At 37.1% G+C, this 21,889-nt stretch overlaps 1 protein-coding gene across 5 annotated transcripts in view; it reads left to right on the top strand.

The window, feature by feature from the left end:
- MAP3K19 (mitogen-activated protein kinase kinase kinase 19) overlaps nt 1-21,889 on the top strand; it is a 55,790-nt gene that overhangs the window by 11,323 nt on the left and 22,578 nt on the right. For 4 of the 5 annotated variants that reach the window (XM_063075944.1, XM_063075968.1, XM_063075960.1 and 1 more), the window contains exons 1-3: nt 2,373-2,394; nt 5,194-5,309; nt 17,603-17,699. In XM_063075944.1, the coding sequence (XP_062932014.1) occupies nt 2,373-2,394; nt 5,194-5,309; nt 17,603-17,699 (235 nt within the window). Of the gene's footprint in view, nt 1-331; nt 487-2,278; nt 2,395-5,193; nt 5,310-17,602; nt 17,700-21,889 lie in introns of those variants that run through there. The other variant, XM_063075936.1, reaches the window with a different exon arrangement.

The following is a 21,889-nucleotide window of genomic DNA, read 5'->3' as shown; positions in this document are numbered from 1 at the left end:
TATAAGTATGTCCCAAATGAAAATTGTTCATTGCTTAACTGTGTGTCCCTTATTTTATCAGGGTGATTTGATTACCTATTAACAAGGTGTCCCTGATATAACCTATCAGAGAGGTTAAATAACCAGCTTAAAGAGCTAAGATTGAAACCCAGGTCAGTCTGTCTTTCAGGTTTGTGTGCTTTCACCTCATTAGCTCCCTCTAAGGATAGATATTGAGAAAAAATATATTGAAGTAAAAATGAAAAATTGGCCAAGTAGTGAAAATGCAAAGATTAATATGAATAGCCATATGGTAAAAGCAAAACAGAAATAAAGCTTCATGTTTTTAAAGGCATCTGAAGAGTTCCTGGATATAAATTTCCCAAACCAACATGGCTTGACCCCTCTGATGCTGGCTGTGAGAGATGTGGACCTGTTTGAGAGTCTTGACATGTTAACAGTCTACAGACCCATGGAAGTTCTGTCTGAGCTCCTCAGGCATCGTGCGTGAGTATCAGTGCCCAGTCAGCACCATGCAAAGGGTGTCTGTTTCATTGTTGTTTACAGAAATTGCTAGACATAGTGATTGTTTTCTATTTTGTATATTATTAAATTCACATGCATCATCATAAAAATGACTTTGCAGTTGCAAAGTGATGTGCAGATGTTAAAGTCTGCTGTGTATTATTCTAATGATATCTGGCCTTTTATTTTATTTGTTTAAATAATTACTGTTTTGGTAGTTACTGGGAATGTCAAATAAGTCTTGAATATGCAGCTCCCTAACCTCCAAGTTGTTACTAATTATTTCAGAAAACTCTGTCAATCTATCAAAAGCAATTTATAATAGTGATTACTGGATCTTAAAATTACTCAGTGCCAAATGCTCTTTTATAAGGGGGAAGGTAAACAATTAACTTCTTTAAAAAAATAAGAGAGTTAATAAGCAGTCTCTCATGTTAGAATTTCAGTTTCTCAATGCTGTTACCTAGATATCTTGTGATCAAATAAGAACAGATGGCTCAAATTCTTTCTCAATATTTCATATGAATTTTGTTTTGGAAAAAAAAAGGAGGAGGGAGCTTCAAGAACAAAAGTATAGTCATGAGCATTAGCTATGGTAAAAGGATCAGTTAGTATAACGAAATGAAAATGGAATTTAGAAGCTACCTCAGACTTTAGTGTTAAGAAGCAACTGGGGCCATTGTTAAAAATGGAGATTACTGAACACCACCCTGGAGATGGTGTTCAATAGGTCTGGTGTGGGGTCCAGAATATAGGAGCTGAAAGGCTGCCTCTTACAGAAACACCATTCTAGGCAGATGAGCAAACTGAGGTTCCAACGAGTTAAGTGACTTGCTTAAGGCCACATATCAAGGCAGTGGCAGCCCCATCCTATGCTATTTATTTTGAATCATGATCTTTGATGGAGAAAAGGCTACAAGAGAATATTATTGCGGCTCATACACATTACCCTGTCCCATAGCAACCCAAAGATTCAAATTCAAAGGTTTTAGGTTGGAGTCCATGATCAATTTGTTCCTTGTCCCAGAATGTGACAAGTGAATTTTCATCATTGTTTTCCTCACCATAATCTGTTAATAGGATTCTCATCTTTTACCCTTTGGATCTCTCTGAGCCAATATCTAATGCTAGGATTTAGTACAGCATAAATAGGATAAGAAGATATGTGCTACTGCAAAGAGCCCTAAGGTCAGCCAGTTGGGCTTAACAATCAAAGAGCAAGGCAAAAAAGAACTAAAAGATCATGTAGAGAGGAACACTTTGGATTTTATGACAAGATCACTGCACTCAACCAAGAGTGTGAAATAAGCATATCAGCTTAATTTTAAAGAGAATGTCTATGCCATTTCACCATTTTGAATGATAAAAGAGCTGGCTGTTAGCATTAGAAAAAAGAAACATAAGCAGTTAGCTTATCATTGGAAAGAAGAAAACCCAATCAAGTCAGCTATTTGGAATGATAAGACAACAATTTATGTTGTCATCTTTACTTGATATATGCACCCTTAAAGAATTATGAAAATTTTTGTCCAAAGTTGAAAATTTTCTACAAATCTTTGAATGTTTTTAGGATAGGGATGAGAATAAAATATAGAGAATATTCCTTTTATTTAAAATCTTGAAAAATTGTCACCCTATATCTCATACATTTAAAAATCATTATTATCCCCAAACTACAGGTTATTTGATGTCAGTGTCTTTTTTCTCCCATGTTGGCTTTCTTTTTCAACAGGTTTAACTAAATAATCTTTGATGTTGATTCTGTTTTTCCTAGGGATCCTAAACTCTGTGATTTTAGTGGAAAATCAGCAATACACTATGTGTCACAGATAGAGAGTTTGAGGAAACAGCAGTTATTGGACATTCTAATGAATTCTATGCCAAAGCCAGGTAAATATGTCTATTCCACACACACAATTCCCCAGCTATAAAAGCTCTATTAGAAGTCTTTCTTTTTCTACATCTGTTAATGGATCCATTAAAAGAAATTAAGCCAACAACTATTAATTAAGCAGTGACTCTGGACAAGGCCCATGATCAGGTACTCTGAGGGATGCAAAGAATCTAATGCACAGTCCAAACTTGTGAAAGTATACAGTATGGTCAGGGGCACATCACATAAGCCAGAGGAGAAAGTGCTTGCTATAAACTTGAAAGGGGAAGAAAAACTTATAGTGGTTCTTGAAGGCTGGCTAAGATACAGGAAGGTTTGATGTAGGTAGGGGAAAAGAGTCTGGGCAAAGACACAGAACAGCCACAGAGAAAGGTACAATGAAAAGCATGCCACTGAGAAGCATATGACTTTGTGAAAGATGCTTGACTTTTTTGTTTGATTCACTTTTTGTTTGAAGCTTCTGGGGCAGGAGGAAAGGCTATCCCTACAAAGGTTTCCTGGAAGAGGTGAGACTCAATCTGATTCTTGAAAAAAGGATAGGATTTGATTTTTTTGTGGCACAGAGGAACCATGCTGTGAATGAGCACAGCTTATCCCAGGGGCAAATGGAAGACTGGATCTGAAAGTTCATGTCAGAGAAAAAAGAAACAAAAGATCAGATACAGAAAGAAACTGCAAGAGCCTTAAAGGTCAGGCTAAACGTCATATAAAGAATTTTAAGCCAGAGAATGGTGAAAGCCATGTTTTAGGAAAATTAACCTGTTCTTACTGTGTAGGATGAATTTGAGGGAAAAGGCAGGTATCACTATTAGGAAAGAATAGAAGTGTCCATATGTGTGGTGAAAGTAAAGAGAAAAAGAGTCCTTGGGTGGGGTGTGGTGGTGGGTCTGAGCAATGATGGATATGGTGAGTCCAAGAGATATTGTGAAAGAACAATTCACAGAACTCAGATAGAGGAGACACAGAGACAAACATTGAGAGAGTTAAGGCTGAGATGATTCTAAAGTTTCAGTCCTGGGAAGTGAGGAGATGAAGAAACAACCAACAAAATGGGAGAACATTCTGCTTTGGTGAGGATATTGAACAGGAGGGTAATGAGTTTAAAAACATTGGATTTAATAAACGATTGGAACTTTCACGTAGCAATTTTGTATAGGACTGGGCCCGTGGGAAAGGATGAGTTAACATTTAGTTTGGGAGTTCTCTATAGAAAGGAAGTTGTGAGGTCCTGACAATGGGTGAGATTGTTGAAGGATTGATGATGATGAGAAAATTGCAGAGGGCTGAGACAAGGAGGTGTACCTGCAGTTGAAGAGTGGGAGGAGGAGAATCAAGAGAGAATTGCAAGAAGGAAGGAGAGGAAAATGATGTCAAATTGGAAAAGAGATCACAAAGCAGCTGTGGTATGGCAGTGAAGTTTCAATGGAAGTGTGGAGGCAGAAGATAGATTGCGGAGAGTAAAGAAGAAAAATATGTGAAGAAATGGAGGGTCTGAATATAAATCACTTGTTCAATTTTGTTTCAGCTACAAGATAAATGGAAGTGCTATTGGAAGAGGAAGAAGTTTTCATTGAAAAGAGCCCATGCTTACTTGAAGAAGTCAGGATAGCGGGGGTGGGGGGTGGGGGATAAATGTGAGAGCAATGCCCCTTGGGAACTAATTAGGAGTCACTGTTTGGTGTTCAGAACTCTGTCAGTCAATTTCATGTAGCTTCAAGTGCCAGCAGGTAGTGTGCTCAGAGTAGCTGAATGCCTTTTTCCTCGGTAACTGTGCAGCAAATGCGATTTCCAGCTCATCATTAGGGGTTTCACTTAGCAACTTTGCCTAAAGCAAATTAGTTAATCCCAAATGCTTGAAGTGATAACAGTTGGTCACTATTTATTAAAATTCCTGATATCTCTCCTTTTGCTAATTAAAGAAAAAAGATAATGTCATCTAAATTTTTTAAATTACAGGATCCTTTGTAAGGTCTTGTATTGCTCTTATTTCAGTTGTTAGCCATATTGTGTAGAGATCATCCCCACTTCGCATGAAATGACAACAGATGCTCCACAGCAGTGTGGAAATTCAGAGAAGGAAAGTCCAGTATTGATCGAGCCAGCATTAAGTCTTCACTAACCTGGACAGTGCGTAGAAGTGTTCTAGGATTTAGTTGGAAGAAATTGAGAAGTTTCTTCTTCCAGTCTTCCACAAGGGGAAGTCCTTGATGGGGGTCATCCTCGGGAAACGTGAAGGACAGATGTCCTTCTCTGTGTGTGGGCCTCTGGAGAAGCGGGGGCTATAACCTCGAGCCAACTGTTGATGGTTTTAATGGTTAAAAAGTTCTTCATGTCCCACCACCCCACAGAGGGTGTTGCAATGAAGATGTAGACATTAAGTATGAGGTGATTGGATTTATGTTAACCGAAATCTGACTCATGGTTACTTTTAATTTCTCATAGTGTTTAAAATTTGGTAGGTGCTCAGATGTTGATTGATTTTACCCTCTCCTAAAAATATTTCACTTACTCAAAATCTCAAGGTGTCTGTTTATTTTTTCTTTTTAATTAATAGCAGTTACCACCAAAGCCTTTTTTTTTTTTTTTTTTAACTTAAATCAGCCATTCTGTGGACTCTTGTTGTCCTCACATCTTTGTGTGAAAATTTTGCCTAAAGCTTCATCAGGATCCCAGACCATTATTTTAGGAAAATCTTTGACAAAATGGAGTTAGTTTTAGAACCTAGAGCTGGATCTTCCTGTGAAATTGCTGGCGATGAATCTTATCAAAACACATTATTATGTTTCCTTTGACAGAAAGACATGCTGAATCAGTGCTTGACATTTGTCATGATACAAACTCTCCTCCAACTTATATGATGACAGTTACCAAAAATCAAAACATAATCTTGCAAAGCATCAGCAGCAGTGAGGTAAGGTGCTCCCTTTAAAGAAATAAACAAACTAACAAAAAATGGATAACCTACTCCATCTACCACTTCGTTGTGTTGCTTGAATATTTTGTAACAATCATATATTACAATTATATTTTTAGATGTAATCATAAAAAAATTTAAAGCACAATTAGTAAGACTCTTTTCTGAGATTTTAATCTCAGAGTAGTAATTATCTAGTCAACTCTGAGTCTCATGCATGAGTGTGTGTGTGTCTTAGTCAGGCTGCTAGAATGAGTACCATAGGCCAAGTGGCTTACAAATGACAGGAATTTATTTCTTACAATTCTGGGGACTGGAAGTCTGAAATCAAGGTGCCAGCATGGCTGCATTCTGGTGAGGGCCCTCTTCTGGGTCGCAGACTGCCAACCTCTCCTTATTTTGAAATAATTATAGACTCACAAGAACTTGCAAACATAGTAAAGGGAAGCACTGTGTACCCTTCACCAGCTTCCCCCAATGGGGACTGTTGGGAAAAGAGAATAGTTTAATTAGGGCCCCTTACCTTGGGTCTGTCTGGTTGGGGGTGGTGCAGTGCATTCTTCATAAAGGAGTTGTGTGTGAGTGGAGTTAGTTCACATGTACAGTGCTATGGCTTGGCTGGCGTCTACTGCCTCAGGCAGCCACCACGTGCAGCCATACTCTTGGACCTATGGCTCCAAGGACGTTTTGGCCAGTGACCTAGTTCATAGACCTGCGTGTGAGTCTGGTGACCTATCCTGGCGTGTGAGGGGTTGGGGACCCAGCCTGGCATGTGAAGGGTTTGTGACCCAGTCTGTGAACGGGCTTGAGGGGTCTGTGAGCTCCAGACCCAGCCCTAGCTTGACTACTGGCCCAGTCGGCAGGATTATGAGCAGGTAAAATAGCTCAACAATTGACTACATCGGCAGGATTCTGACATTAGCCAGAGCTTTACAGGGACTATTATCATAATTATAGTACATTATCAAAATCAGAAAATTCACCTTGACACAACGTAAGTAACTAGACTACAGACTCAGATTTCACAAGTTTTTGCATGCAAAGAAAAACTTTCTCTCTCTGTTTTGTGTGTGTATGTGCGTGCGTGTGTTTTTCTGTGTGTACATTTCTATGACATTTTATCTCCTGAATCAGCACAATCAAGATACAGACCTGTTCTGTCACCACAGAGGAATTTCCTCCTTCAACCCCTTTGTAGGCACACCCTCCCCTCTTCCCTAACCCCTGCCTACCACTGATCTGTTCGCCATCTCTATAATTTTGTCATTCCAAGAATGTCATATAAATGGAATTATTACACATGTAAACTTTTGAGATTGGCTTTGGCTTTTTCTATTCAGCATAATGATCTTGGTACAGATCCAAGTTGTTATGGGTATTATTTTTCTTATTTTCCAGTTTCTTATTATTGCTGAGTAGTAGTCTATGATATGGATGTTTCACAGTTTGTTTAGACACTTACATGTTGAAGGACATTTTGGTTGTTTCCAGTTTTGGGCTATTACAAATAAAGCTACTGTGAACATGTGTGTACAGATTTTAGTGTGAATGTAAGTTTTTATTTCTCTGGGATGAATGTTCAGGAGTCCAATTGTTGGGTAATATGGTAAATGTATATTTAGCTTTTTAAGAAACTGCCAAATTTTTCCAGAATACATCTACCATTTTATATTCCCACCGGCAATAAACGTGAGATTCAGTTTCTCTGCACCCTTACCATCATTTGGTACTGTCAGTATTTTTTATTTTAACCATTCTAATAGGTGTGTAGTGATATCTCATTGTGGTTTTGTTTTTATCTTTATTTATTTTATTTTTTTGAGGGGGAGGCTGGACAGTATGAGGATTTGAACTCGACCTTGGTGTTATAATCTCATTGTGGTTTCTTTTTTTAATGAATTCATTTTTTATTATGAATATTCATGAGATACAAAGCTGATTGTGAACCCCCCCTGCCCATTCTGTGAGAGCCAGATTCATACTGTCATTTTGGTTTTAATGTACATTTCCATATGACTGATATTAAAACATTTTTTCATGTGTTTATTCACCCTCAGTGTAAATTGCCTGTTTAACTGTTTTGACCATTTCCTAATTAAATTTTTTGTTTTCCTATTGTTTAGTTTAGAGAATTGGGTTTTTTTTTGACAATTTACAAAACATTTATTCACAGCACAAACATATCAACATTACAAATAAGAAAAAGAAAAAACGAAGAAACTATAACAATCCATAATTTTAGGATAGTGCAAAAAATTTTTTAATCTTTTTATTTTTCATTAGCATATTCATTATTACAAATCGTACTTTATGACCCTTATCCAATCTCTCCCTCTTTCTCCCCTCTTCTCCTCCCCCTCCTTCTCCCCCTCCTCCTCCCTGCTCTAATAACCACAGATTTGTTCTCTCCATCTGATAGATTAACTGTTCCTCTGTTGGTTTGTTGCCTAGATGATCTGTCCAGTACTGAGACAGGGGTGATCAAGTCCTCCCCTATTACCGTAAAGATGCTTCTTCTGTTGCTCTGGAGTGTGCTTTGTGGAGAGAGAGGACCTCTTCTTTTTTTTTTTTTTGTCTCTGCTGGTGCCTCTCCTTGTGTCAATGCAGTTGAGAGTCTGGCAAGCCATCTGCACTGTGGCTGTGACTGCTGCTATAGAGACTAGACACTTCTGCGGCAGCCATGGAAATTGCGGTGACCATGGTGGGCTACCTGTGTGGAAATGGTGTTTTTGGTGTGCTCTTTACCTGGTTGTGGTTGCGTTTGGCTTCCCCTGGCTCCATGCCTCAGGACTTCAGTGGGGCCCAGGGCAGTGTCAGCTTGCCTAGTTGCAGCTGGGTTTGGCTTCCCCCAGGAGAATTCTTTATATGTGATTCACAAATATTTTCTCCTAATCAGTGAGAAAAACTTGACTTGTTTTTTTCATCCTGTCAATCTTTTATTGAAAAGAAGTTTTAAGTTTTAATGAAAACCAACTATTTTTTATTGTATGGATCATGTCTTTGGTGTCTCATAATTCTTCACTCTCTCTAGGTCACAATTTTATCCTGTGTTCTCTTCTAAAAGATTTATAGTTTCACATTTTGCATTTAGATCTGTGATCCCATTGAGTTCATTTTTATAAGGTACAAGGTTTAGGTTGAGGTACATATTTTTGCCTATCGATGTCCAGTTGTTCAGCATCATTTACTGAAAAGACTATCCTTCCTCCATTGATTTACTTTCACACCTCTGTAAAAACGTCTTTGAGCTTCCTTCTTCAATGTAACTATTATTGATTCTAACATGCATATTCTGCATTTTAACATTTTTGAAATCAGACATTTTACAATTGTCATAGTTGAATTGGCCCTGTTTTGTCATTTTTAGTGGTACATAAAATAACTGTATATCTTATGATCAGGGGCATCTTAGATTCAGTGGGACATGGAAGGACACATGGCTAATTTCAAATCACAATATATGATGTCAGAAAGTGGGTGGAAGAGTGACTTGGCAACATGGAGAAAGGTAAAACCTAATTATCCAAAGAAGAGATATTGATGAGAATCAAGTTGATGTACTGCAACCCTCTTGCCTCTCACCATGTGATACACTGGGTCACCACAGGACTCTGTAGAGTCCTCAACGAGAAGGGCTTCACCAGGTATGTCTTCAATCTTGCACTTCCCAACCTCCAAAACTTCAGCCTGGAGTTGCAGACTTGCAACATGTCATGTACTATCCAGACCCTGAGAAACCAAGGAAGACATCAGTAAAGCTATACTGATTCCACCCCTCCAGCAGGATCCTAAGATAACATCAAGGATAATACAGAAGCCAGATGGATGGAGCCTTTGTGAGAATCCGTACCTGGCCCCTCCCTCCTGCTTTTCATTTCCCACATTCCATTCCCTCAACCCCCTCTTTAAAAAAACCCTCAGCAAATCTGAGCCTTTGAGATGGTTTCAGTCTGGCCATTCTTTAGGTTTACCGAAGATATGGGTTAGCCTAACATCTCTCTTCAGGTCACTGGTATTCCTGAATTAAAGCTGACTTCCATTTCAACAACAACAACAAAAAGATGTATTGCAAAGACCTATGGAAAAGCTCAGGAATTAGAGGCATCAAATACTGCAGAAGTTGGGGATTAGCATGAGGTTGAAAAAGAGGGTTTGGTTGAAAGTCTGTAAAAGAAGCAGAGAGATCCCCAATATTCTATTTCCACTCCATGTAACCACACCTCTATTTCACTTCTACCACCACAGAAGGCAGGAGGATTTTGTTGGGGATCATTTGAACTGGAGTAGTTCTGGACTTAGTGACAAGATGCATGATGAAGGGTGAGAGCAAGTCCTCAAACTGTAGGCTTAAACTTGAATATTGACAGAGAGATTGTATCTATCCTCCTTCCCCACCCAGCTCCTGTATGGCCAGCAACCCATTGAAACTAGTGGGCCAAAAGGTGCAAAGATAATTTTCTGAAGATATATAATGACCCCAGAGAATAGACCTACAGATATACTGACATTTTTAAGTTCCCCAAAACAAAGCATTTCACCGTCAGATCAAACCCAATGAAACTTGCTAACAGATAAACTGCACCATACATAGAGAACTTCTAATCATATTTTTAGTGTCTTCTTTTTAAATATGAACAGATATCCTCAGCTATCCAGGTATTTGAGGAAAACCTTCAAATAAAAGATAGAGTCAAAACAACAACAACAAAAAAGGAATCAGATGAAATGGAGAGCACAAAGAAATGAAGGGGAGGAAATAATATGAAAAAAAAGAAAGAAAATAAAAGAAAAAAGAAAATATCCCAGAACCAAAGGGTATGAGTTTTCAAATTTAAAGTGTCCATCTAGTCTCCAGTACAATGACTAAGAAAATCACCCTAAAGTATTGTGAAGTTTTAAAGCACTGGGGCTTTAACACAATCCTAAAAGCTTTCAGAGAAAGAAAGAGATAATATACAAAGGGTAGTGAACTAGAACGGCACCAGATGTCCTAAAATACTATTGGAAGCTCCAAAGATATGGAGCAACAAAGACCTCTGCACTGAAAATAATAAAATATTACCAAAAAATTTAAAGAAGATTAAAATAAATGGAACAATGTAATATGTCCTTGGATTGGAAAATTTCGTTTTGTAAAGATGTCAATTCTGCTTAAATTAATCTGTAAATTCAACATAGTCTTAATCAAAACCTAGCAAGTTTGTGAGTTTGTGGAAATTGACAAGCTGATTCTAAATTCATAAAGGAAGGCAAAAGGCTGAAAATAGTGAAGGCAATATTGAGGAACAAAGTTGGAAGATTTAGGCTATCAGATATCAAGTTATATTATAAAGCTATATTAATTAAGATATTGTGGTATTAATACAAAGACAGATAAACCAGTCCCCTGTTTTATGGCAAAGCTCATGCTGCAGTGCAATGGGGAAAGGATGGTATTTTCAATACATGAAGCTGGGTCAAATGAACACCTACATAGAAAAAACCTGTATGTTGATCCCTAACTCACACCTTACACAAAATCAATTTCATATTGATTGTAATTGTAAAATGTGAAAGATAACATGCTAAAGCTTTTGAAAGAAAACACAGGAGAAAATCTTTGTGACCTTGGAGCAGTCAATGATTTTCATAAACAGAACAGAAAAAATGCTTACCATAAAAGAAAGGTTGATTTTAAAAAATATATTAAAATTAAGTACCTCTGTTTATCCAAAGACACCATTAAGATAATAAAAAGACACCTACAAAATGCAAAAAGATATTTACAATATATGTATTTGACAAAGAACTTGTATTCAGAATAAATTAACTACTCCCACAAATCAATGACAGATAGGCTAATAGAAAGTGGGCAAAAGACTTGATCAGACACTTAGCAAAAGATGTCCAATTGGCCATAAAATATATTAAAAGATGCTCAACTTTTAGTCACTGGATAAGTGTAATTTTAAACTACAATGTGATAACACTGCACACACGCACCAGAATGTTTAAAATTTTTAAAGTTGGAAAATACCAAGTGTTGGTGAGGATGTAGAGCAAACAGAAGTCTCATACACTGTTGATGAGGGAATGAATTGTTAGGATAATTATGGACAGCTGTTTGTTACTCTCTGTAAAAGCTGAATATAGGCATAATCAATGAACCAGCAATTCCACTCCAAGTACATACCCAATAGGAAATGCTTACATGTGTTTACCAAAATATGCATACTGGAATGATCATAGTAGCACCATCATAATAGCCCCCGAATGGAAACTACCCAAAGGCCTATCAACAATAGAAAGAATATATTCAAGTAGATCACCTGAGTAAAAACAAAAACACAACACAAAGGATAAATGTAGTATATTCACATAGTGAAAAACTATCATAAATGAGAATGAAAATGAATGATTTAAAATTACACACAAAAATATAGGTGAATCTCACAAACATAATATTGAGCAAAAGAAGTCATACATAAGAGTAAATACTGCATGATTCCATTTATATAAAGTACAAAAGGAGGCACAACAAATCTACAGTGTTAGGATTCAGGATAATGGCTGCACAAGAGTCCCTTGAGGATGTTAGTAGTATTCTTTTACTTGGCCTGGGTCCTGGTTACAGGAGTGTGTTCAACTTATAAAAATTCATGAATCTATACACTTATGATACATCCACTTTTCTGAATGTATGCTACACTTAAAGTTAAGGAACAGGTGGAGGAGTGGAGAATGCCTTCAAATATCTGAGAAAAAAATATGGTTTTCAAACTAGGTAAACCAGACAAACTATCAGTCAAATATGTATTAGAGTTGAATAAAGACATTTTTCAGACACACAAACTCTCAAACATTTTACTTCTCATTTACCTGATAAGGAAGGTAAGTACTCTATTAAATTAAGGGAGTAAATAAAGAAAGAGGCAAAAATGAGATCCATGATTCAGGGCATCTGGAATCCAACACAAGAGAGAAGAGGGAATCATTGGTATAATGGAAAAGGCAAGTCCTGGGACTTCAGTCATGATGCACATCTAGAGAACAAAGCACTCAGAGAATTGGGGAGGGGAGGGCAGGGGGAGTTGGAGAGGCAGGAAGAGCAGGATAATGAAGGAGGGAAATAGAACTGATATATTATTTGATGTATTTGTCCAAGTGAAGAGACCACTGGAGGTTTGGAAGATTTAGGCATTAAAAAAAATTTAAAAATATATAAAACAAATCAGTTAGAAATAAAAAACTAGGGTTAGTGGAAGGGAGTGATGAATAGGTGGAGCACAGAGGATTTTTAGGTCAGTGAAACTATTCGGTATGCTACTATAATAGAGGATACATGTCATTATACATTTGTCCAAACCCATAGAATGTACACCAAGTATTAACCTTATTGTAAACTATGGACACTGGGGGACAATGACACGTCAATGCAGGTTCATTGATTGTAACAAATGTACCACTCTGAAGGGGGATGTTGATAATGATTATGCATGTGTGGGGGCAGGGGTATATGGGATATCTATGCACCTTATCAATTTTGCTGTGAACTTAAAACTGGGATATCTATGCACCTTATCAATTTTGCTGTGAACTTAAAACTGCTCTGAAAAATGAAGTCTATTTAAACAAACAAACAAACAAACTTTTGCTGTGAACTTAAAACTGCTCTGAAAAATGAAGTCTATTTAAACAAACAAACAAACAAACAAACAGGGGTTTAGGGTTTTGTCCAGGAAAAAAAAGTTATACAAGAAAGAAAGTATAATAATTAGTACACCACCGTTTTACTACTACATAGTACAATACCCACATAATCATAATTTGTACTTAGACAATTGCCTGCCTTTTTTTTTTTTTTTTTTTGGTGGCTGGCTGGTTATACTTTGACTATTGATTTAACATTAAAAGAAAGAGTAGATTTACTGGGAGGATGTGGGCAGTGCATAAAAACATTAAATTGTCAACTACTATAATAGAAGTCAACAGATGATGTCTCACCTCAATGGCTCAAGAGATGGCATGATAATTATCTGGAGATATGGAAGAAAATGCCAAAAGAAACAGCAAAAGTTTGAAAGCAGTTGCCTCTGAGGGAAAGAATGGGGAAGAAACTGATTACTTCTTGTAATGTCTTTTACCGTTATTCGATTTTTTTAAAATGGGCAGTTTGATTTTGATAAAAATTAAGTAAAAATTAAAAATACGGAAATGGTTAAATCAAGACTTCTCTGGGGCAATGGGTGGGATAAATTAGAATAGAATTATAATTTTTTAATACTATTTGAATATTTTAACTTTGTGCATTCTCAACAGATTCTGCTTCTTCACAAAGAGGCTTTAGTGTCCTGCTTCTCAATGGGGGGTGGTTTTGTCCTCCAGGGGACATTTGGCAATGTTTGCAGACATTTTTGGTGTCTTAACTGGGGAAAATGCAATTGGCATCTAGTGGCTTGAGGCCAGGGATGCTGCTAAACATTCTGCAATGCACAGGACGTGCCCTCGGAACAAAGAATTATCTAGTACCCTAAATATCAACAGTGCTGAGGCCGAGAAACCCTGCTGTGAAGTAGGTTTTGTCACAATATTAAAGATTGGGATGTTTTGGTTGTTAATATCATATAGTAATCAAAATAAAATACCTAGAGATTGATCTTAAACATGAATGTCATGACTAGAAACTGATAAAAACACATTTACTTTTCATTTTTTATGGTATACTTAAACAATTTTCTTTTCAAATAACTAAAAATCACTTAATATTAGCTCATTATTTTTCATGCAACTTTAAAACTTTTTTTGAACTTTCACTATATATTTTTTCTTACTGTGGTTGAGATAAAGTTTGAACTCACTTTCGAGGGTTTAAATAGACTTTTTCATTATTGAACTTGACTTTTCTTCCTTAGTGCTTTCTCTAGGGTTTGAATTGCAAAGCCCAAGGTTATCCTTCACTTCTTTTCTTTGAATGAAAGAAAGCTTGCTTTTCTTCTTGGTTGTCTAAAATAGGATTTTATAGTGTAAAAATAAAATCAGCTGCCTTACTTGTAGGGCTGCTCCTGAGAGGCTCTATAGACTCTCCCAGTCTTTTTTCATCTGAGGAGAATCTTCTTTCCAAGTTTAATTATTTCTCTATTGCTTTTCCCTTCTGTATGTTCGGCACTCTGTTGTTTGCAGGTTAGAACACTATGCTCTATTTCTCATCCATCTTTCAACTCCTGCATGGTTTTCAGTGGTTTATGAAACTCATCTGTGTTTGGGATTTGCTATTCTAATATATTCTCTCCTTCACTCACTACTAGGTGTCATTATTTCAGTTCTCCTCGTGGCACCCAAGCACATCTTGAAAGTCTTTCATGCTAAGCATTCTAAAAGAAATCAGAAGATTCTGAGCTGCTTCTGCTTTAGAGTCTTCATTTCCATGTTTACCTTTGAAGTACGTCTTATTCTCTTCATCCTTTTTGTTTGTGATGCTTATGGTTTTTCAGTTTATTCCAGGGCAAAAATTTTTGTCAGGCCCTTATAGGTATCACACATCTTTTTTTTCCCCTTCCTGTGCATAACTTTTAAATGAGGTTTGAGTGTCCTTTATTTTCATTTTGCTCATTGTTATTGATTCTTTTCTTTCTGGCTCTTGCTGAAATTCTTTGTTTCAAACCTTTCATGGTAGCAAGATAGCAGAGTGGTTATGGGCCCTGGAACCAGACCAGAGTCTGGGTGTAAATCCTGGGTCTATTTTTGGCTAGCTGTATGACCTAGGGTAAGTTTTTACTTTTCTGGATCTCATGTATACAATGAAAATAATAATTGTACTTTTACAGTTGTTGTGAGGAATAAATGAGTTAATATATGTGAGGTGCAAAGAACACTTCTGGCACTTTATATGTAAATGTTAGTTATTGTTATAGATTTTGGAGGTAGGTATATACCCAGCTCCTCTGTTTTCCAACTTTTCCTAAAGGACCAACTGATAAATTAACTGAGCAGTTGAGACCGATAACAACCCACTGTAGTTATATGAAATGGTAGAAATATGTTTTGAAGTCTCTTGGAGTGGTCTTGACTAAAGATTTGAACAAAAACTATATGTACTAAAAAGGAAAATTCATATGGTTCATAAGCATCTGAAACTATCTCCAACTTTTCTATTAATCAAAGTACGCACATTCAAATAACAGTAAGATGACCAATCTCATATATTATATTAATAAAAATGAAAAGTGATGATAATTGATAAGGGAGAAGATGTAGTGAAATGCTCTTGTGCACTGCTGGTGGATTATAAATAGGTATTAACTTTACTTTTCAAACAATGTATGTAAAAAACCAAAATTTTTCATACTCTTTATATCAATAATTCCATATCTAGGAATCTACTGTAAAGAAATAATGCAAAATTGGAGTATTGCAAAGATGTTCACAGCACTGTGTGATAATGAAGAATTAAAAACTCCCTAATTAGCATTATGGGGCTTACGTTGTAAGAAACATTATTCTGACCCTTTGATAGGTATTTGTTGAAGGAAAGAAAAATTTAAATTCTATTAAAATGATGTTTACATAGTAATTGCTTATGAATTTATGCTTATCTTAAGTGATACAAAAATTATGTGATGCAACTATACTATTAAATACTTAGGAAAAAGACAAATGAAATATAATTTCTATGTTAACAGTGTTTGCTTTTTAGTTGTCAGACTATAGATGATTTTTTTCCTCTTGCTTTTTAAAAAATACTTTTTTGTACTTCCACATATTCTAAAAAGGGTAAATTTCCCTTTGTAATTGGATGGGAGGAGAAAGCATTTTCCAGATAGCAGTAGAATTTTTGAAATGCAGAGAAGGATAAGCAGAGAAATTGACAACACTCTAGGAGCAGGGTAAACCCATCTACCATTGACAGCCAGGGTGTTTTGAAATAGGGCACCCAATCTTTGCCAGGAGATAGAAAATGCTTGAAAAAGTATGAACTGCTGCAGAAAAGTAAAATATGACAACTAAATTATGATGGAATACCTAAGATATTTTTAATGGCAGTATAAACAACTTTTATTATTTTCTATGATAATTAAAATGAACAAAGAAAAAAATTTCGAGCTCTCTTGGGAATTAAGAAATGAAATATCAGAGGCTTTTTGTGCGTGGTTGCTTGTCTGAACTGTCAGATGACAGGTATCTGCATTTAGGGAAAAGACTTTTTACTCAACTCTCCCCTCGAATAGGTGGTTTACGCAGTTCACAGAAGCCAGAAAGCTGATTATAATATCCGGGTTGTGATGGGATGTTCTTTTTTTTTCTTTTTGACCAGTAAGGGGATTGCGACCCTCGGCATGGTATTGTCTGCACCGCGCTTAGGATCCGAACTCGTGGCCTCAGCGCTACCAGCGCTGCACTCTCCCGAGTGAGTCACAGGGCCAGCCCAGTGATGGGGTGCTCTAACTACTACTTACATCCATTGTGGTTCTAGAAATTTAAAAACAAAATCACCAGCAACAACTTCTAATGAATGAATCTATCAACAACAGTGAATTCTACTAAGAAAACATTTCTTTTTTAGAGAGTTTGGAGTACTTTTTATAAGTCAAGTTGGTTTTCGACTCTGTTTTTCAGCATGCCGATTTTTTCTGAGGCTAGAAAGAAAGTTTGAGAGGTTGTGCTCCATGCTTAGGTCAGACAGCAGTCATAGTGAAGACTTTAATCAGCTTTGCTGCCTCTTTCAGTCTTGGGTTATATCTATAGCTTCCACAAAGGGCAGGGGTTTCCACCCTCACCATTTGTAAATGATGCCCCAGACAGGCATTATGGAAAAGATCATGTTCCTTTGGGGTTGTTCACTGTGACTGTGGCTGAAGGAGTTTTTCCAGTTAGTTATCTACCCAGATGGAATTTGTGGCAGCTTAGCAGCCTGAATGCTAAAATGGTAAAGTATAAAATATTCAATTTCTATGTGTCTATGGGATTTCAGCTTTGATCTTCGTTTTTGATTATGCAGTTAATCACATCTGAGACTGTCTGAGCCTGGTGCTCTAGGGGCAGATACTTTCCCATTATTTTAGTCCTAAATACTTTATCCAATTTGAAAGGAATCCATGCTGTGAAAGTTTAGCCCTGAAAAATCAACATTCATTCTGCCAACAAACTAGTACATGGAGAGCTTGTTCGGAGGTTTTAGCAGGAGAGCGCAGCTGCTTTTATACCGTTGACTGAAGAATGGTCCTCTCCTCTATTGAGGAAGGTTGACCTCTTCAACTTTGAGCATTTACAAAGTAGTGCACTGATGACTGAGTTTTTATTTTATGATATTGCAGGAGTTTGACCAACAGGATGACTGCAGCCGTCCCATACTGGTTAGTGAAGAAGGAGATTCCAGTGGTGACGGACAGGACTGGCAACCCAGGACAGAAGGTATCCAGCTTCTGTCCTTGATGTGTTTACCAAGATCACATGGATTATGTGGGATCCCCCCTCTTTTCAGAAGTGTGCAGTACAGAAGTTTGAAAACACAGGAAAGCACAAAGGAAAATAAAAACCACTCATAAACCCATCCTTTGGTCCATATCTGAATCAGTGAGTCTGGGCAACATGCCCCTGCCAAAATGGGCAGCCCTCTTCTGGTTCTTATCTTTATTCCACCCCACTCCAGTTCAGCCAGCCATTCTCTGTCCCTTTCCTTTTTTGTCTGATAGCATCTTTTCCTCATTTCTTTCCTCTCAGAATCTTCCGTCAGCTGCAGGGATCAGTTCCCTTCCAGAGCCAAGCATTGCTCAGTCCGCTGTTGTCCCTGAGCTGATGTTCTCCCTGAGGGGAAGGTGGGGAAGCAAACAAGGCAAAAAAGCCCCAAGTCTCAGTCTTTTATTCTACAAGGCCATACGTCTGGCATTTTCTAGAACACGCATTTCAAATATGTTAGTTACCCTGTCACACCCATAAGGACCCTTGCATTGAACAGACCAGAAAGTATTTGCGATTCTCCCTTCAGAAAATAGTCATCACAGCTGTCACGTTTGTCTATCATCTATTCATCTATAGCCTTCTTAAACTAAATGTTTATTTGAACTGCTCCAGTTTCTCCCTGGCAATTTTCTGGCTTCCATCTGTAACACTCCAGGGAAGCTGCCCTCTTAGAAGCCTGTTTTCCTCGTCCCTTTGCGCCTCCCTGAAGGCTTTCCTCGCGGCCGTCTCCTTTGGCCCTTGGGCGATGCTGCCCTCTCCTGGGCAGCCTCACTCAGATGTGCTTCTTCCCCGGCTGAGGGTGGAGAATAATTTAGTAACAGTTGAAATTATTAACAACCATTAAGCTTGGAAGAGCTCATTCAAGTAAACAGATCCTGGTCCTCTTCCAAACAGTGCTTGTGGTCTGCCTTTGACTTTCATAGACTTAAAGCTGAGTTCTCAGGAGCCTAATGGTGTCCCATGCACCTTCCAGGAGGTTAAATACTTCGTATAGTCTGCTCAAATTGCAGATGACTTGCCATTTGAGGTGCTAGCCATTCTTTTCAAACTGATTTGTAATATTTTTGATTTTCACATGAGAGCCATAACAATTATGCAGCATCTCCACTAAGCTCTTGCAGTTGTAAGTTTCAATAACTTGGGTTACAAATTTAACAGAAACAATTATCTTTCTGGTAAAATTTCTTCCCGTTCTTGATAGAGACTTCAGTTGAGCAAGTTACTCTTTTCAGTCACAAAGCCTGAAAAATGTTTTGAGTATTATTGTGCCTTGTATTTTCTTAAATATCAATTTAAATCTCTTTAAATACCAAGTTAATCTCTTTAAATTCCATTTACATGTTAGTTCTAATATAACCCGTTATTGTTTAAAATGCTTGAACATTTTATGAAGCCCTTAGGCATATACCATGTGACTGTTATTCTTTTGGAGATATACACATTTCTATATACCCATTTGTCCATTATATTATTCATTAAAAAGGAAACATCACTAATTAAAACATAAAAACTCTATATAATGTTTGGATCACTCCCATAGACCTTAATATTCTCTATGGAGAACTTAAGGATTCCTTCAGCATGTATTTGCTTTATTATGGGCTTTTGCAGATGGTAATGTATAAAATACAATTTATGGACCAGCCCTCACCCCCAAAATCCCTCATTCTATTCCTTAGTGCAAAAATCTTCTTACATTCCTCAACCAACTGTTTTCCCAGAACATAACAGAACAGATACAAACCTTGTAGACTAGAAATTGAGCCTGTAAATTTACTCTTTTCATGAGTAAGAGCCTACTCCCTAAAATTACTGGGCTTAAATTTTTTTTTTTTTTTAAAGATGACCAGTAAGGGCATCTTAACCCTTGACTTGGTGGTGTTAGCACCACGCTTTCCCAAGTGAGCTATGGGCTGGCCCTAAAATTTTTTTTTTTAATACAGTGTAAATCCATTAGGGTTCTTAGTCGCTGTCTGACTCCATTTTCTGTTGCTATAACAATACTTGAGATGGTAATTTATAAAGAAAAAAATTATTTCTTACGGTCCTGGAGACTGGGAAGTCCAAGGTCAGGGGACCACATATGGTGAGGGCCTTCTTCCTGGTGGGGACCATGACGGCGCTCATGAGAGACAGGCAAACTGGAGCCGCCAGTTTTTAAAGGCCCCACCTCTTCATACTATTTTACTGAGGATTAAGTTTCAACAGGAGTTTTGAAAGGGACAAACATTCAAACCATAGCAGTTGCAGATAACAGAATTTACTCTAGTTGTGTTAGAAATGAAGGATTTTAAAAAGAGGAGGGCACGAACATTCAGTCCATAACAGGAACAGACTCTTAAGTTGGATTGTCAGGAAGAATTCCCGTAACTCCACCGCAAATTGGCTGCTACTGACTTCCAAATCATGCTGCCTTTGCCATAACCAGGGAGCTGCTCCCACTATCAACCTTAGAGCCCCCTCCCTGCCGACACCCAAGTCATCACAAAGGATGCCTGCACCTTATCATTTTTCATGTAACTCAGGTGCATCAGTCTCTGAAGTAAACTTTCTGAACTGGAAAATATAGTTTTTAAAAAGTCTATGTTGAGATTCACAATGTAGGAAATTATCAAAAATGTAGAGAGAGTATCAAAATATCTTGAACCTCGATGCCCACAATCTAGACAGGTATGCCCATCAATTTAAACAGAACAAGAACACACAAGAAAGTAAGACTTTTCTGAGGAAAATAATTTTTCTTCGTTGAATGAGTTAGGCTGGGCCAGATTTTAAGTTTCCATTTTAATAATAATGGCTTTAACACGAATAACAAATTAATGATCATTTTCCAACTTTTTATGAATGTCATTTTCACCTCTTCTGTGAAGAAAATGTTTTTGGCTATGTCGAAATGTTGCCTTTCAATTTCTCTCTATGGTAATATTTTCTGGTGGAGTTAATTTATACCTCCTTATGTGAAGAAAAGCTCTCAGCCAGCAGCAAGTGTTTTATTTTTATCTGCGAGGATGCATAGTCTTTCCTGGCCTCCTGGGTGAGTTCAGAGGCCTTATCCACAGCTCCCTTGGCCTCTCACAGTATTCAAGAGATAGAACAAAGAAAAAATTTATGTTTTTCTAAATGATTTCAGAGTCAGTACATTCTGTAATCTTTTTTCCCATTTAGGACCAACAATTAGGATGGCAGCCACTAGCTCTTAATGATTTCTAAAAAGGCAGCTATTTCTTATCCTTGCTTATTATGTCTTTGTTCCTTGGTTTGAAAAAGAAATCAGCCAATTAATGGGCTCTTGAGCACATTAAATTTGTTTGAAAACATTCTGAGTTTATTAGTTCTTGATAATTGTAAGAGTACAGTCGTTCTTAAGTACGTGTTCATGTGAATACTCTCTGTTGAGTTTCTAGCTTCCACTGCAAAGTACTAAATGCATACAGCCTTTGTACCAGAACATCCTTTTCAATGACAGTTTAGTTATTAGAAATGTAGGCTGTATGTTTTTCTCACTCTAACATGTCAGCTAGATTTTACACTCAAGGATGACTACAAAAATGTTATGATTTATGTTATCTAAGCCTAATTAAAAAGGGGTTAAAAAGTTCCCTTAGTGTTATTGAGATTGCTAAATGAGGTAATGTATATAAAGTACCTAACACATTACCTAACACAAAGCCTGCTGTCAGTTAATATCACTAGTTATAAAAAAACAAAACAAACCAAAACAAAAACATTATGAAAAACATCCATCTTCCTTTCCAGTAGAAGAATGATCTTGAGCATGTCTCAGAAACTCATGGCTATCAGTTTCTTCATCTCTGAAATGAAGGGCTTGGATCAGACGACCTCTAAGTTTCTTGCAGCTCTATAATTCCAAGCTTCTCATTTTGCGCTACATAGTGTGGTGATAAAATCTTTGAAAAGTTGAAAAGCAATTGAGCATTCCAAGGAAACTTCATTTTTAGAGATGTGTTCCTTGCTATTGTATAACAATAGAAAACATGCAATCAAATTGTCTTTTTGACAAACATCATGAAAACCAAAGCTAGATACATTTGCATGGTACCACAAAATATGATACAGGATGACAAACATAGTAAACACTATTATCATTTGCCTGATTGTAAACAAAATTTTTTTTTTTTGGA

The sequence above is a fragment of the Cynocephalus volans genome, chromosome 1 (assembly GCF_027409185.1).
Source record: "Cynocephalus volans isolate mCynVol1 chromosome 1, mCynVol1.pri, whole genome shotgun sequence".
Lineage (NCBI taxonomy): Eukaryota > Metazoa > Chordata > Mammalia > Dermoptera > Cynocephalidae > Cynocephalus > Cynocephalus volans.
Note: the sequence above shows the minus strand (reverse complement) of the source record. Positions and strands in the feature narration are given on the sequence as shown.